Source organism: Triturus cristatus, chromosome 7, assembly GCF_964204655.1.
Source record: "Triturus cristatus chromosome 7, aTriCri1.1, whole genome shotgun sequence".
Taxonomy (NCBI): domain Eukaryota; kingdom Metazoa; phylum Chordata; class Amphibia; order Caudata; family Salamandridae; genus Triturus; species Triturus cristatus.
The window spans coordinates 1,089,716,151-1,089,734,277 of NC_140590.1; the positions used below are offsets into that span (position 1 = coordinate 1,089,716,151).

The 18,127-nt window shown below is 46.9% G+C and overlaps 1 protein-coding gene across 1 annotated transcript in view; it reads right to left on the reverse strand.

The window, feature by feature from the left end:
- LOC146811143 (uncharacterized) overlaps nt 1-18,127 on the reverse strand; it is a 198,812-nt gene that overhangs the window by 160,331 nt on the left and 20,354 nt on the right. Inside the window, exon 2 of the mRNA XM_085618210.1 lies at nt 2,890-2,969. Within this exon, the coding sequence (XP_085474336.1) occupies nt 2,890-2,969 (80 nt within the window). The remainder of the gene's footprint in view (nt 1-2,889; nt 2,970-18,127) is intronic.

The following is an 18,127-nucleotide window of genomic DNA, read 5'->3' on the forward strand; positions in this document are numbered from 1 at the left end:
TATCCAGCCATATCTTATGTACTAGGATACATTAGAGTTACTGTACCTGCTGCTAGAACCCTAGTGCATCTGCGCGTCACATGATTCAATAACGAATGAGCCAGCATAGCCTTACATCTTGTCCAGGTCGATGAGCAAAAACAAGCCCACTGGAATGAAAATGTAATTAAGCGGGCTCCATATATTTTACTGGCACGGTAAGCTATATCTCCCCTTCACCAACCCGGAGCTGTAATGATACCACGCAGAGCCAGCATTGCTCGCTTTTCAGAAAGCCCAATATGATGGACAGACCTGGCAACTGCGATGGCCTTTAAATATCAGGCCCAAAGCAATGCCATGTATTTTGCCCAAATGTTAATGTTAGTGCACACAAGCCTTGGAAGAGCAATAGCAGCGAACGCTATCCTCAGTGTGGCGCACATCTCTGCTGCACACAGTAGTGTAGCGCATACTGTATGTACACATTTTATATTTCATCATTATGTTTATGAGCCCACACCTGTTTTTCCCCGGTGCAGCTGTGACTCGCTGCGGCTTAGGGACATTAATGTAGTTCAGGTTTTATCTTCCAGCGTAACTGTGTGACCAGGGCTAGGAAAGCTGTGGCAGCTTGGCTTGGTGTTAAAGCCTCACCCAAGTACTTCGCAGGTATTCTTAAAATAGTGTGCTTCACGGGCACAAAGAAACCAATAACTTCAAATTAGCTGCGTGGCTTGACGTCCGTCTTCTTGGAGCCACAAGTAAGTACTTCACAAGTGTTTACAAATAGCATGCACATGTGTAAAAAGCTGTATTGTTTCTGTTAATTAGAGGGCTTGCATTTCCAATGTTTTAAGTCACAAAACTCTCTTGAACCAATGGCAGTTAGAAACATACAAAATAGTTAAAATGAAGCCAATTAAAACGTTATCTGAACCAAGAGCTTTTTTCATTGGTTGCCAAATGTTCACTATGGATGTTTTTTATTCCTTAAGACAAAAGGAGTTAACTTAATAAATACATAGATAACACAACTTTCATTGCATGGACTTATTAAACAAAGTAAGTCATGAAATAGATTCTATTACACACTACTTTGACATATCACAAAAAAATACATTAATTATTTATAATAGAAAAAAAAAATAACCTTATCAATATGGCGAGACCGATTGGCATTGCCAATGCTTGTTTATCTAGCCATGATGCAGGGTGCAGTAGCATAGGTGGCCAAAGGAGGTCCCAGGGGACCTCTTTTGGCCACATATGGTACTGCACTCTGCAGAAGATATGGTAACTCCACCCTTCCCATAATGCATTGCATGTAAGACAGTACCACAAGTACATTAAATAGCTATGCCCATATATAGAATTAGTAGCTTTGAAATGTAACATAATAATTATTATATTAATTCTGGATTAGGTTGTACTCTGTGTAGAGCTGATGAAGGGATATGTATAGAAGGTCTCATATAAATGTGGGATTTGCTAGTGAGTAAAGCAACCACTGTGAGCCTTGCTTAGGATCAAACGTGTGTCCTGCCTAGAGTCCTTTAAGAAAATAGTGCTCTGAGGCTGTAATTAAAACCTAGGGAGCACCAAAGCATGTAACGGGGGTGTCCTCATTGGAGGTTACCAGAAGAAACAGGTTGTACTAAGGAAGAACTACTAAGCCTATTGACCAATGAAAAGCCACCATGGACAGGGACAGAAACAAATTTTAAAAAATGGGCAGAAAGTGGGCAGTGCTTTATGCCCATATCCTGAATGCAGCATGTCTCAAAGAGTCAGCGCAAGCGCCGCCTAGGCGAAACTTATAAAGCACACGTAGGGCATCATTATGAGATCCTCAGTTTCAGGTGTGAGGAGATAGAGGGGAGGCAAAGTGGTCAGAGTCTCTGATTCTGGCCAGTAGCCTGCATCTATGTCCGATGGGCATGAGATAGTCTGCTGCAATAAGGAATATCTTGTAGGCCTACCAACATTGACATTTAAATCCACATGTTTTTCTCCCTAACTGTTTGAATACCAACCACAAGTCCGCGTTCGTTTACCAACTGTGGGGCAGGTGGTAAATAGGTAAGGGGCCTTTGGGGATACATGATGGTGAGTGGTGGCAGGTGGGTAGATGGGGGGATGCAAAGCATAATAAGAGTCATCATGGTGAGCTTTGTCTGCTCTGCCCCTCCTGTCATGCCGTCACTTTAGAGCTCTGTTATCATGAGTGCTCTGTGCAGGGCATCAGGCTGTTCCTACACAGTTGGGAGGGTGGCAAGGCATGGTATGCAGGGCATAGATACCCATGTGTCAGTCTTGGGCTCTGCCAGTACCCAGGACAGTTTCTTGATTCCTGCAGGTAGTGGGGAAATGGGAGCGAAGACACTGGCATTCCTGGGCTTTGCTGGTACCTGGGACTGTTGCTGCAGGGGGGTGGATGGTGAGGGCCGGGGATGTCTGAGGGAAAGGAGGCAGGAGGGAGGTTGGACAGTTCCCCACGTAGTGCTGCAGAGGGTGTGTGGACTTTTTTATTGCCCACAAACAGAGCCCTGCCACCATCTCTCGTCTCCAGGTGTTTTCCGCCCAATTTAATTTTTACCTCACTCTGAATTTGCAAACAAAGGATTACTGGGTCCAGTATTTGTGGGTCCAGAAATTTTCAGCCCAAAATACTAGACTACTCAAAATGACCCAGAGCAGTATAGTTTACCCCTCACCACGAATACGGCTCCAGAGCTCTTATAATGAGGGCCATTCAGGTATGAGGTACCCCTGCACCCATCCCCAAACGCATACAGGAATACTGCAAGTTTGCAACAGGTATTACATATTTGCTCGCCATAAATTGAAGTTATTAGTTCGATAGTAGAAGAACAGTTTTAAAATAAAATTGGAATTTTAAATTCATACCAATGGGGTCAGACAACCAGTGAGGTCACCGACTAGAGGTAATGCTTTTAAATCCAAGCCCAATAATGCCGACACTGGATCTAGAGCAGAGATAGAAAACACATAATTAGCACAATTACAACAGAAATATGTTTTACAGAAGATTTGAAGAGTGTGTTTCCTACATTGGGTTATTTTGTCTCCCCTGTCTTAACCACAACTCTTGTTCGAGGTGTCAAAACGTCTTTAATTTTATCTGAGTTTTCTGAGCAGCAGTCTTATTGGAAAATAAATTAACATTATCAAAATGCCACAACAATATTCCTGATGGCATTACAACGCAAAACACTGAACAAACGTTGCAACGCTTGGCTCTCTAGAAACACAAATACCTGCTCAAATTACCAGAGATCTGTTTGAAATGTATGTTTTCCTATCCGTTCTTCGTTTATTTTTCCAGCACCTAACAAGACTTCAACAATAAACAAACTACATTTCCCAAGAGACAATGGGAAAGAAGAATCCATTCAGTCAATCCTAATGAAATACAGTCCATATAGTCCATCGTTAGTTTTCAGGGTCCTGTTCCAAATGTTGACATTACTCCCGCTTATTCAAATAAATTCCATTAAAAACGATTTAAAACTACTTGCTGTTCTCAGGATCGCTATGACATGGGTCTCCTTCAATCAACCTTTCAGGGGCTGAGTTGCTATTAAACTCGAAGTAATTCGCTGTGGCAGTGCCGAGTGATTCTCAGATTGTTAGGTCCTCTGGTGCTTCAGGTGTAGGTGTCACGTGGGTATGGAAAGTATGCTCTCTTCCCTTGTGAGGTGCAGGAATTGAGGATGGATTTCCGAGTGTGTGCGTCCTAAATAATTTGTCTACGGGACAGTAGGGAGGAGACTGGCTATTCCAACGATTCGGTTGATTCTAACCTGCAAATTGTTGTGGGCACACCAAATGTCCACAAGCTGCCAGTGCAGTAGCTAGTCACTTAGCGCTTGGATATAGGACATGGCTAATGTGTGGGGTGTGGGGGAGGAGTGGTCCAGTGCTGCACTAAGGACAGAGTTAAAATCGACCCCTAAGAGAAACGGGATCTCACTTCAACCAGACATTGTGATAGACAGTTCATGGACAAACGAGGCCGGCTCTATTGTGGGGGTGTATATTGTCCCTAATAGGAGCTGGTGGCCATTTAGGTGACCTTGTAATACACATACCAACCCCCAGTGTCCACCACAACCTCGTCTGCCACAAAAGGGGTCCCTGGCTTCACCCAGATCAGTACTACTCTGGCATAGGAGGAATATTCAGTGGCAAATGCTTGGCCTTACCAATGCCTTCAAAGTCATCAGGCTTCAGCTAGTGTTAAGTGTATCTCCTGCAGTAGTGCTATATGGGCAGAAATACATTTGAGGTATGAGTACACTGTATAATAGTGTGAGGATGTGTGCATGCCTCTCACATTCCAGGTGCTGATGTTGGTGAGGGTCATGTGGCAAATGTGCTAATGCCAAGTATGCTGATAAGTTGCATAGGGCTAGGGTTCCCATTACATGCAGTGACACTATTGGGCGAGGGTGACTGGGTGGTCCGGGCACTCCAGGGCAACCTGTCAGAACTTGGGAAATAAAAAAAAACAGAACACTAACTATCAGAGTGGAGGAACAACAGGTATCTGTCCAAACTGCCAAACTACCTGGAACAAATACGGCCTTATAGGCTGTTCAAAGGTAGCGTGGGCGAGGACGCATAAGCCAAAGATGTATAGTCCCTTATGTGTAGGATGCAAAGAAACCAACTGTAATTGTGTGCTAACTGTATGGACGGCCGGTATAACGCATAGGTGGAACACCCATAATGGTCGGGATGTCAGCTGCTGCAATATAAGAAAGATTAGCACTTGCATATAGGAAACAATACAAGAATAAATCAACTGACAGTGAAGCAGGAATCTCTACATAATTGAGTACTACCGGCGAATCATATAATGTAATCTGCAGTTTGTGGAGTAACGTCAGGTGGGGCCAGCGAGTCTGCTTTAGATTGCCAAGTACCACAGGTGCTATCATCACTGAAGGACTTCATTGAACTCACATCGAGGTCCGGACTCTGGAAATGATCTCCAATCGTGGATGCAAATCCTGGCGTCAATCTAAGACTACTTGCACCAGGTTCAGTGCAGCGCTAGGCGGTGGCCTCTCGCTGCATCTTGTGACCTCGTCATCTCAGTGGGTGGGGGTCACAAAGCCACAAGTAAGGCAGATTCCATCCAGTTCCATGCCTCCTCGGAGGAGTTGAAGAAATGCGCAGTCCCATCAACTACTATGCGGAGACGGGCAGGGAACAGGAGCGAGTAATGTATGTCTAACTCCTGGAGACTAAGCTTAAGGCTAGAAAGTAATTCCTCAGTCTCCGTACTGCCATGGGAAAGGCAGGGAAGACCATGACAGAGGAATTGTCCACCTTTATCTACTGCAATTTGCATGCCTCACGCAGGATGGAATTACGATCCCTGTAGTTCAGCAGTTGGAACAGAAAAAGCCTGGGATTTGCGCTGGGTGGTGGTCTGCGAGTCAGCACATACTGGGCATGTTCATCAGAGAAGAAGGGTGAGCGCCAGCATCAGACATCAGAGTATGGTCCAGGTCTCAGCGTAGGTCACTCCATCTTGTCCCTTCACACTCTATGGAAGACCAACTACTCGTATCTTGTTTCTTCTAGAGTGGCCCTCCACGTCTTCCGCTCTGCATTCCAGAGTGATACACAATTTACCAAGGTCTGCAAAGGAGATGCTGATTCGTAGGTTGTCGGTTGAAGTACGGCCAGCTTGTGCTCAACATCATGTACTTTGTCTGCAAGCTCGAGGTGGTCTGCATGTAGTGGAGTGAAGTCTGCTGTCACTTTATCAATTCTTCTTTCAAGTGACGTGTGGATCTGCTCAAGAGTTGCTCCAATCTTCTACATAGCTTGTAGTACAGTGCCTAACTTAGTGCCAAGAGACATATAAGTTTGTAGATTTATATAGCACAGTTTATCACACTTGAGGGTATCCAGGTGCTGTCCATGGGCATGGGGAGATTAAGTGATTTTGCCAGAATCACAGGATGTTGCGCCGATGTTGAGACTTGAACATGGATCCCCAGCTCCCAAGTCGGTAGATTTGCCCCCTACGCCCCATCCTCTACTGAGTCAGGCAGTCCTACCGCCACAAGTTCTCCAAACGGCTGCTACAGAGCTGATGTTTGACATGGCGTCGCAGTTTGGGAGCCTGAGCGCAGGCTGCCCATGTGCAACTGGAATGCGTTGGGCATCATAGGGGCTAGTGTTGGATGGGGTGTGCCAAGGGTCTTCTCGCGCGGGCCCGCGGCCAGGCCTGATGACTAGGAAGGGTGAGGGCAACACAGTAATCGATGTTTGCCAGGGGCTGAAACTGGCACCACTGAAGCAGGACAGCTTGCAAGCACCCTTTCCGCATGCAATCGGCCGCAGCACGAACAGCCTAAAAAGGCAACAGGCAGCAGCCCCGACCAAGAAGCCGAGAACGAGCAGTAAAATGCGGGGCCTCTTTGTGTGTGTCAGGTGGGCGGTAATGGTGCAACAGCACAAGTAGCTCCAGTTGTGTAAAAACTACATCTGCAGGGTGAGGGTGCAGGCATCAATGTGTGATCTTGGCTTTTGCTTTACCGGGTTCCTACGGTGTTCCCCAGTTGACCCCGTTTGCTAACACCTATAGAGCCATCGAGGTGTCATAGCACAAGCAGCCCAGTGATGCTCCTTTTTCCACCCCAGCAGTTTCCACCATTTTGAGGCCCGGTTATCGGGCAAGTGGCTGATCAGCAGCCTCCACCACTCCGCAGGCCAGCCAAGCTACAATATCAGAAGAAGGGGTTCCTTGGTCGGCTACAGGGGGAAGAAACATAGTTATGCTCTCCAGCGAGTCATGCTCAGTAATGTTTTGCACTGAGATATCTGGCGCCACACCTAGCGCATAGGTTGCTGTGTTTCCCAGGCCCCTCAGGGGCCCCAGCATCTTACGGTAGAAGAAAAGATTCTGGTTGTCGAGGATAGCTAGAGTGGTGCAAGTGCAGGTGACAGATGCTTGGGAGGTGCGGCCACAAGGCACAACACCAGGCCAGACAGGGTGGTCAGGAGGTATGTGGGAATGCACTCAAAGTCAGGCGTCAACACCCACAAGGGCCGCAGGTCACACATCTTACTCACAAGATGCCTAGGCACATCACCTCCATGCACTTACCCTGGTGAGCGCCCTTCCTAGGGGGTGCTCAAAGGCTGCAGCAGCTTAAATGGCAGGGCCTGAGTTCAGTCTGCCCCCTGGCCCTATCCGCCACCTCACATATTGTTCCTCTATCAAGATGCCTGGCAGGAGATAAGCCCCACTGGAAGTAAACCAGCGGCTGCAGCCAAATACAGTTGAAATCGAGGCCGTGGTGTGACCCACAAGTCCCAGGTAGGCCACGTCAAAGGCTATGAGCCACTCTGCAACTGTCCAGCACAGAGAACACCTCCAGCACCTCAGGTCTTCAACAGATGTCCTGGGCTGCCAGAGATATTCATAGCCAGCCCACATCTCAGCCATGTCACCCATGCCCCGCACCTTTACACCGGTGATCAAGGGTGGCGCTCAGACACTTACGGGCATGGGGACCCAGGTTGGCTCGACGGGCAGTGGAGAATGTCTGGCCTGTATCAAGGCAGAAAGTGGTGCAAGTCGCCTCACTCCCGGAGACTGAGCCTAGGCTAGATATGACCTCTGGGCTCATAGCAGGCACCACAGCTGGTGGGGGGGGGGGTACATGAAAGGGCAGCGGTCCCACAGGATACCGCAGGATCCTACAGTATCCAGGCTCACCTGATACAGTTGGATTCAGCAGGCAGCAGCCGATACACCCTCCTACCCAGCAGGCACAGCTCTATTGCTCTCCAGTGGTTGCAGCCATGGCACCGGGTTCAGCCTGTTTAGAACTTCACCAGTAGTTACCATAGCAGTCACCCCCTTGTGCGCATCACCAGGCAAGTTGTGGGCAAACAAAGGCATCGGCCAGAAAGTTGTGGCAGCAGCCACCCTTAGCCTGCCTCCATGTGGGTGTAGGAGGTAGGAGCATTCTCACCACAAAGTCGGCCTCTGATGGTTATTCGGCCCGATAGCAGCATTGATCGGTAGGGGGTAGTGATGCAAAGCAGATGGGCAGGTAAATGCGGCAGATGGCACATTTTGGCCAGGATAATGTGAGAGCCTCTTCAGAGCATTTCCACCATCTTGGCCTTGCTAGCCACGCCCCCCAGAGATCTATTTGCAATGATCACTCAGTAAAATTTATCAGTAACCAGCAAAATAATACTCAAAACAATCTTCTCACAATGTAGTTGAAAGGCTAAGTTGTACCTTGTGTGGGATTTCTTTGCAGCAGGTTGAATATTGTTTTTTAGCTTTTTTGCTTTATGTCAAAGGTAAAACGTACTAATGATAATCTTGGCTGGATTGGTTAGGAGAAGCATTCACAGAAACATTATACGCAAAAAGTTTCCAGAGTTTATCCTGAGCAAACGGATCTCAACATATAACAATACATTCTTTCTCACAGTGGCCTAGCACAAAATGAAACCTCCTCTCCCCCACTTGCACAGAATGTAATGAGGGGACCCCGAGTCTCCCATAGCTCACAGATGTTCATTGGCCTTGAGCTGAATGGGGGGCCCTTGTAGGGCTGGGCACCTGGTGCCCCACAGGGGCTCAAGAGGCCTGTGGTATGCCCCTGCTCCTTCACTCTTTCACTCTCTCTCTCTTTCTTTCTTTATCTCTCTTAAAAAAGACATATCCACCACGTTGATAAAGTGGAAGCGTGCTTTCGCATGTGGTCAGACGGCTATGGGTAGACCTTATTCCAGTTAGCCCCTGCCTATTTGAGAATCTCCAATCACCCCAGAATTTTTTTGCAGGATATTGTTTTTGTCCCTATTAGATCAGCGGGTTACGTGACCTCTTTTTCAGAAGATACATTGTGATCGTTGGATCCCCTTGCAAACACTGGGGGAAATCGAGTGTTAAGGTTCAGGTATGCTCAAATATCAGCCGGGGCTACAACACTGAGCCAATACAAGTGGAAGGAAAGCAGTCAAGAGCTGGGGGTGATCACTTCCTCGCCAGGACCAGCGGCTAAGAAAGTGACATGGGGGTACAATGAATTGAGAGACAGTACTGAGGAAGACATGAAACCTGCAAAGCATTCTGGGAGAGGTGGCAGAGTGGGCTAGAGAACGGTCGTGGATTAAACCCAGATCAGTTGACTGGGGGTGAGTGCTTGCAATGTTCAACACTCCGTCCATCAGTTCCTTTGGTTTTGCTTTGTTCGCCATAAGTTGGCAGGGTATGCTCAGACGTGAGTCCCTTGCTCACTTTACCACTGGATTCAAGCAAACCTGGCTGAAGACGGCTGAAATGCCAGAAACCGGTCCTAGGAAGCTTGTTTCCGGTCCAGGGAAGACATGGCTTGGCAGTTCGTGCTGGACTGTTCCCATGAGGCACAGGGTCAGACTGATTTGCATATGGCCATGACTGAACTGGGGTGGAAGAGTGGGGTAGAGAATGGTGGTGGATTAAACCCAGACCAGTTGACTGGGGGTGAGTGCTTGCAATGTTCAAACACTCCGTCCATCATTTCCTTTGGTTCCGCCGAGATTCTTAGTCACTTTCCTCTTTTTGGCCGTCACTCGAGGTCAGCAGTCTAGCTTCGGGAGAGGATATCCCCACCCTATAAAAACACAGCTGATGAGCAAATGTTTTCGTAGGTCTGATGACCACTGTTAGATCGTGTGAGAGGCTGTATGTGTAACATTATTTTATTGCTATTCAACTTTTTAAAAAAACTTTCTGCACTTCATATGCACATTTGCACTCGTATTCTGGTTTGCATTCAACAGCACCGGGCACTTTAGCGCTTTGTTTACAGCATTGTGTCTTCCCGAGCTAATTTAATTTAATTTTTACTCCTGTTTGGTTGGAGGTTAAGTTTGCTGATTTTTCCCTGTGCATACTGTGCTCCACTAGCGGTCTGATAAGAGGCTGGGCCGTGAAGATTTCTAATCATTTTCCTCTTTTTAGTTGCCATCTTGAGGTCAATGATCTAGCTTCGGCAGGGGGATGTCCTCACCCTATATTGACACAACCGGTGTGCAGACGGCCCGCTTTATGCAAGCCTGTCTGCACCCGTCTGTGCTCAGCCCGCACACAGCGCAAGCCATACTGCCCAATTTTGCTCTGGTGTGGGACAGCGCTTAGGGTATTCCTGAGTGGAGCTGCTTTCATTCAAGCCAGGCGGTCCTTGTACAGGTATATGAGACCCGTCTATTTTGCCCTTTCCTTCAGTCTGTTTTTCCTGTTCTTTCAGGTTGCCTAGTTGAACTCCACCAGTAAGTACCACACAACCACAGCCAAAATGCTTCATGAAGTCTACTAATACTTTAGTGGTCCAGGCAGCATCAGTCAATGGCCTCTCCCTGCACAAGAATGCCTTACACATTCATGAAATACTCAGAGACAATCGCTTTAACAATTTTTTTTCTCACAAAAACATGAATGAAAGAGAGGTTTGCACTTGATATTGCATAAGCAATTTCCGAGGGTTATTCCATTTCTCACTCAGACAGAGCGGGAAAAACAGGTGAGGGTGTGGCCATGATTTTCAGACAAACCCTCAAATACAGTCCCTTTGAAATTACTGAATTCCTGGGGGGATGAGTGCTTGAGCTTCTGTCTTTCCCCTCATGTGAGCAAATCAGTGGCATGTGTCTTAATCTACCACCCTCCTGACTATGCCGGGGAATTATTGTACTCCCTTGACAGCTGTTTATCCCAATATCGCCTAAAATATTCCAGGTTCTTCATCCTGGGAGATCTGAATCTCCCTGTGGATATGGCTGTTGATCACAATATGTCTGCGTGGAGCCTGAAGCAGTTTGTCAATGGATCCACTCATCTAGTGGGTCATATTCTGGACCCTATTTTTTCGAATTGTGATGTGGAAATAGCAGACGTCAAGTGTAATACTTGGACTGACCCGCAACAGTATTTTCTAATTGGAAACTGAAACAGGATGCTTAAAAGTAGAAGAATCACTCCTTCTGTACCTCATTGCAGGTAGACTAAGGCCACTACGGAGGACGTCACTTCTATACTTAATATAAGTGTTCCACTCTGAATGGAGCCATTGAGATGGACGCACAAGCAATAACACATATGGCTGAAAATCATGGCACCCATGAAGGCAATGTATGGCCTTCTAAAATGCTTCAGGACTCCTAAGTTTAATGAGGAGCTTAGGAAAAAACGCCAGCAATTTAAAAGACTGGAAGGGTCGTGGAGAAAGCTCCCCCTACCCTCTGATAAGGATCTCTACAAAAGGAGCTAAATGTCTACCACCAAGAAATAAAGAGGGTCAAGTCAATTTATTTTCTAGCGAAATCGCAATGTCAAGCAATAAACCTAGGGAGGTTTTCAAGATAACAAGGAAGTCCTCAAATCCCAGCATTTTATCACAGCCCCATAAGGCCTCCCCCAAACTATGTGCGCAACTCTCTGACTTCTTTAGCAACAAGATCAATGGTACTGTTGAGGCCTTGAAAGTCGCAGGTCCCAGTAATATCACGGAAACAAAGGGACCTGAAAACCTGCAATCAATAGCTACTACCATGCAATTTTGTTCCTTGACTGACTTTGCTACCATCTTTTAGGAGGACTCTGTCAAAGTCTTAAATTCCTGTAAATTGGGTTCTCTAGATGACCCTTGCCCTACTCATATCTTGGTGGCCTCTCTGGCAGCAAACAATTTAACTCTTAACTTCCTCCTAAATGACTCCTACTCCAATCCTCGGCACACAGCTGCTGTAAAACACTAAGCTGATTCCACTTACTGCAGACAGGTCTATCCTGGCCAATTACAGGCCTATCCCATTATTGCGAGCATTTTCTAAAATTCTAGAGAAACTGATCCATGCCTAACAGTAAAAGTATTCTGACTCTAATCAGTTTCTGCATCTTTCTCAATCGGGCTTCCACCCTGGATACAGTACAGAGGCAACACTGATGGCGGTATATGACACCATCGAGCTAGCATTAGACCAGCGGATGCAAGTGGTTCTCCTGCTTTTAGATCTGTCAGCAGCATTTGGCATGGTTTCCCACCCTATTCTTCTTCAACGGCTGACTAAGACCAGGATGGGGTGGAGCGCCTTGGCATGGTTTCGGTCGTTTCTATCTGACAGAAGTCAGTTAGTTTGGATGCCACCTTTTGCATCTGCCTCTAAACCATGACGATTTGGCATTTCTCAGGGCTCCCCCTTGAGCCCAACACTATTTAATGTTTATGGGACTCCTTAAGCAGCTCTGGAGGGATCGTTTAGGGAACAGGTGGTGTCCTACTCTGACGATACACAAAGCCTTCTCACCTGGGACAGCAACACTCCCAGCTCTCAGAACAGATTCATAGCATGCCTGTCAGCAGTATTTCAATGGCTGGGCCTGAGTAATTTGCAGTGCAACAACAGCTAAACCGAAGCGTCAGTTTTTGGCATTCTTCCTCCATCCTGGGGAGGGGAATTCTGGCCCAGCTCTGCTCATTCTCCCCCTACCCCCATCTTAGTCATATGCAACCTGGGGGTCAAATTGGATAATACGCTAACCTTTAGTTCCCAGATGCACAGTGTTTTGGCATTCTAAGATCCTTAAAATGTTCTTATTCTTACTACAATCCCAATGCCAGAAAAATGGTTGTTCATGCTCTTATAACGCAAAACCAAAGGAAATGATGGACGGAGTGTTGAACATTGCAAGCACTCACCCCCAGTCAACTGATCTGGGTTTAATCCATCACCGTTCTTTAGCCCACTCTGCCACCCCAGTTCAGACATGGCCCTATGCAAATCAGTCTGACCCTGTGCCTCATGGGAACGGTCCAGCCCGAACTGCCAAACCATGTGTTCCCTGGACCGGAAACAAGCTTCCTAGGACTGGTTTCTGGCATTTCAGCCATCTTCAGCCAGGCTTGCTTGAATCCAGTGGCAAAGTGAGCAAGGGACTCACGTCTGAGCATACCCTGCCAACTTATGGCGAACAAAGCAAAACCAAAGGAAATGATGGATGGAGTGTTGAACATTGCAAGCACTCACCCCCAGTCAACTGATCTGGGTTTAATCCATCACCGTTCTTTAGCCCACTCTGCCACCCCAGTTCAGACAAATCAGTCTGACCCTGTGCCTCATGGGAACAGTCCAGCCCGAACTGCCAAACCATGTCTTCCCTGGACCGGAAACAAGCTTCCTAGGACTGGTTTCTGGCATTTCAGCCGTCTATCTGAACTGGGTTGGCAGAGTGGGCTAAAGAACGGTGCCTACTCCTAGAAATCAGATCTATAAAGTAATCTTCCATTAGACTTAATGTAATTTACCACCAAATAAGATAATTCCACATTCTACCTTCACAGACCAATGCTTGGAGTATGCTACAAAGCAAATCATAATGCACGACTCAAATATCTTCTCAGTTGACTTCAACTTTCATTGGGGTGATTATACTGACATTATTGTCACTACATTCATCTTGTTACTTTTCAGTAATATTTTTACACAACCCAGCCACAAACCTACTGACACCAATGGCTTATCCTGGAAAATCGATGGTACTATCCTTTAATCATGATTAAAGTTGACTTGCTCACTATTGAAGACCAAATTTGCGGAGATTGTTCCCACCACTACCAGGTTCCTTTCTTACAGTTTTATGCACAATAAAGCCTTTAGGTCACTGTGAAATGGTTATAGCATGGTTTTGTGATATCAAAAAGACTGATACAAAAGAATCTCCTTTCACTCGCACAAGAGAAACCTCTGCTCCGCCGACCTAGCCCTGGCCAAAATCCCCTGCATCCATCGAGCCAGAACGAGATGCCAATCCTTCTCCTACATTGTTGTCAAGACCTGGAACATACTTCCCCTCAGCATCAGAAGCAGCCTGACACTGCAAGCCTTCAGAAAGGACCTCAAGACCTGGCACTTCAAATGACCTTTTTCACTGCTTTCTCCTTCCTTCCTCTGCTTTTAGGAATGCTTTCTCCGGCTTTTGCCTCATTTTTCTCAGCTTTCTCCTTCCTTTCATCACTTTTTCTGAGTGCTTTCTCATGCATTTGCCTCATTTTTCACCGCTTTCTCTGTGAAGTAGCTAGCAACTCCAGCAACTTGAGACCCTCATGGATGATGTACCATGTATTATAAATCCTTATTGTTTGAATGATTGATTGATGGAAAAATAGTAGAAGAACCAAACCCTCCACCTCCTGGTTTTAAAGCGATCTCTTTGTTGAAAGAAGAGAACTATTGAACAACTGTAATCAGGCACTCAAGTCCGGACATGGACTGAACCACGCCCAGAGCCCACGAGTCATTGTTGCAAGCCCTGTGCTGGTCTGGCCTAACGCTCTAAGGGGGGGCCCTCATTGCTACCCATCACAGGAGTACTCGCTGGTGGTGTGCAGGTCACTGGTCTAGTTGTCAGCATGTCACAGTCACTCCTTGAGGGTAGGTTTGCACACACACCACACCCATCAGGCAGAGGCGTCACAGGCCATGTGACTCTGTCAACATAAGGGGCTGACGACATCACATTCCCCTCTGCCGGTGGTGACTGGATGATGGACACTCCACGCTTCCCAATCATAAAGGGCCCATGAGTTGTTGCGCACAGGGTTAGTGGCACCCGAAGCCTTGCGGCCGTCACAGGCCTACCACCACGTGGCGCTGACTGGGGTTGTGTTTAAACAGAGAGAGACCCCTTGTCAGCAACCAAGGGAGTGGAGTACTGTCAGTACAAAAAACAGATTGTCCCTTGATTCACTCAATCAACAAGAACACCCTATCACAGGGGTCTTCAATCTGTGGGGCGCGACCCGCATTGGGGGCGTGGAGTTGATTAAAGGGGGTCGCGCCTTCCCGCCACACTTCTGCCCTGAACCGCTTCCATGTAAATGTGAATGTAAATGTAGTTGAGCTTATATAGCGCACAGCTACCCGCTGTGGGTTTCCCGGCACTTGCTTAGGGAACCCGTCCTGGTATTCCCCTGTGAGATAGCAGGGTATCCACAAGGTGAAAGTCAGGCATCCCGCCGCGAGGGGCCGTTGTGGAGATTAAGCAAGCTATTGCCCAGAGTCTGAACCCGTGAGTCGAGGAGGCACCGGGGCGAGAATTATCGAGTCCGTGGAATTTTTAGCCCAAGACCCGCCAAGGCAGGGAATTGAACCCTGGTCCAGGACCGATCTCAGCTTCCGGGTCTGCCGCCTCTAACCCCTGAGCCACACTTCTCCACTATTCCATCTGGAATCCAAAACGTTTACTCAACGTTTTGGATTCCGAGCAGTGCACCTCAAGGAGCTCTCTGATTGTAGGACATTGTCAAAGAATACAACATCATTGGCGACTGTCCTCCAATCAGAGAAGCAGCTGGATGCAAACCAGGAATTGCGCCCATGAACTGGGGCCATAAATATGCTCCTCTGGAGTGCTTCGATAAGTGCTTGATCCTGCTGCTTGCACTCTGCTCCGTTTCCTGGACGCCCTCATTGCTGCTGCTGCCGTGGTGTTTCAGCTGGTGTCCTCTTCGTGCTTCTTCCTCTGCATTCCGATCTCCCGGCTGTTCCCTGGTTTCCAAGGCGACCGAAAATTCTTCCTCGTGGCTGGTTCTGCATTCCAATCTCTTAGCTGTTCCCTGGTTTCCAAGGCTACGGAAGCTGCCAAACCTGGTGAGTAAGCTGCCTCTTCCCCTGCCTTCCTCTGCATCCCCCCCCACCTTTAGGAGCCCTCTACTTTCTATCTAGCTATCGCATTCTCAAAATGATAGGGCCTAAGCTCTTTTATAATAATTCATACCTCTTACTGAAAATTACAGGCGGATGTCTGTAGCATTAGACGCCTGAGACAGTTTGCCAGTTTTATATCCGGAATCTTGTTCGATACCCAGGCCTTTGAAGTTGGAGCATTCACCCCTTAGCTTCCCTAAAATGTAGTCAGCCTGTGATAAATAAAGCGAGCATACCTATATATTTATTATTACATTTTTCCTTGTTGTCAAGTTATTTTACATTCGACTTTTAAACCCAATTCGTATGTGCTGGTAGAACATAAATTGGCTGCATATTTTTATTTTTTTTGTAGTTTTATACAGAGCCGGAGCTAGGCATGGGCAGAGTGGGCAGCTGGCCAGGGCCCCACACTCAGCCCTTACATATGGGACCCCAACTCAGTATACCACAGCATGTCGGTCCTCTAGCGCCCCCTGCTCATCTAATTGAGAACAAGGCGTCTCGTTGGATTGTGCCCACAGGAAGGGGGGCCCCTCCCCTGGGCCTCGTTGAAAAGGTGTAAGGAGGCGAGGCCCAGGGGAGAGGGGCGCCTCCTAGCGTCCCAGATGCAAGAAGACACATTCTGCTCCATTCTCCTGCAAACAAGCCTGCTGCCCATACAGTGGCTCTGCAGGGCGCACACTGTCCCACAGTTTAGTGCCCCAGCAGCTGTAACCCTTTCTGTGATAAGCATCTCACACACCTTGAGCCCTTCGTGAGTAAAAGAGGTGCTTGTAGGTGGCTGAGAGGGAGGGGCTGCAGCGCAGGAGAGGTCTGCTGGAAGCAGCAGCTTCTGGAGCAGGATCATCTATTGAGATGCAGCAGCCATGAATGTGTCACCTTATATGCAAATTAGATAGCTATGTACATTATTTTTCTGCCCAGGGCCCCAAAAATCCTAGAACTGCCCCTGGTTTTATTATATAGCACAAACTCAATCCTCATGGTATTGAAGAGTCCCAACTACACTACACAAGGCCACATACATGTTTTAGACACGGGGTGATTAAGTGATTGGCCCAGAATCACAGGATGTTGAGCCAAAGCCGAGACTCCAACCTCGTACCCCTGTTCAAAAGACGGTAGCTCTGGTCATTACACCACATCCTCTGCCATTAATTAATCTGCTGCTAATGATGCTGCCCAGAATGACTCCCCTCCTCCAGACTCCCCTCTCCCTTTCTATTATTGGCTCTAAACCAAACAATGTGTGGATTCACAGGTTGAATTTTTTGTATGGTCGAGTACTGACTTTAAAGTAAACTCACAAGTCCAAGTGAAAGTGACGACCACATATTTAATACAGACCTGCACATAATGCAGCACAGTGTTTGCACTAGCCAGCATACTTTTACATAACTCGACCTCGAGTTAAATAATCTTGTTTTCTAGGAACATCCTATGTGACTGAGGATATATTGGTGAATTCATGTGAGACTTTGCATCCGTTGGTGAAGTGTGCAGCATCCGATGCAATCATCCAAATGCTTGATGGTCCAAAGTGCCATGCATATTCTGGCAGGAATTGCACCTGTGTTTACAGAGGCAGCTGCTACCCCGGGCCTTTCCTTTGGCATCCTTATCACTGTCCTTGCAAGAAGGCCGCAGCAGGCAGAGTACACAAATAGGCTTGATGAAGTTAACAAATATAAAGAACTTACTTACCAAATTCTTAGATACCAAAGTAAAAAACACAAAACTTAGCCTCATATACCACTCCAAATAACCAAGTTTTCCCTGCACCAAGTTGAATGTCACCTAGTAACTGATCACAGTCTAAATCAAATTTATGAAGATGTCTGTGTTAAGTTGATCAACACCATTTTGCTCATCTGAAATGTTGCTATTCTTTGTCTGACCCTATCTGTGCTACACTGGCAAAGGACTTCGTCATCCATCCAGAGATCCACAAAGTTGAACAATTTCCACCCCACCTCAGGCCTGACTTTCCAAACCAGTGTACTTTGGTGTGGCATGTTATAAGTAAAACAATCTCTTACTGAATCTCCAATCAGGATTCACATTCAGCTGCTTTACTGAGACCTCTACTTTCTATCTAGCTATCGCATTCTCAAAATGTGGGCTAGTTTTTAATCTATTTAATTTGTATGTTACCCCTGCCACAATCACTAAACAGAGAACAAATTTGTCATTTCTCTGACACAGATGTAATAATCAGAGACAAGCCACCTTCATATATTCATAACTATCCGCTTGTCAACTAAATCGTGGGGAAGGGCTTCTCTAAAAAATCTCACTGGCAATCGGACAGTATTCGAACTATTATAGTACACTGATTATGATGTGCTGTTCAGATGCAGACAGCTGCCCAGCTGTTGGCTGAGTG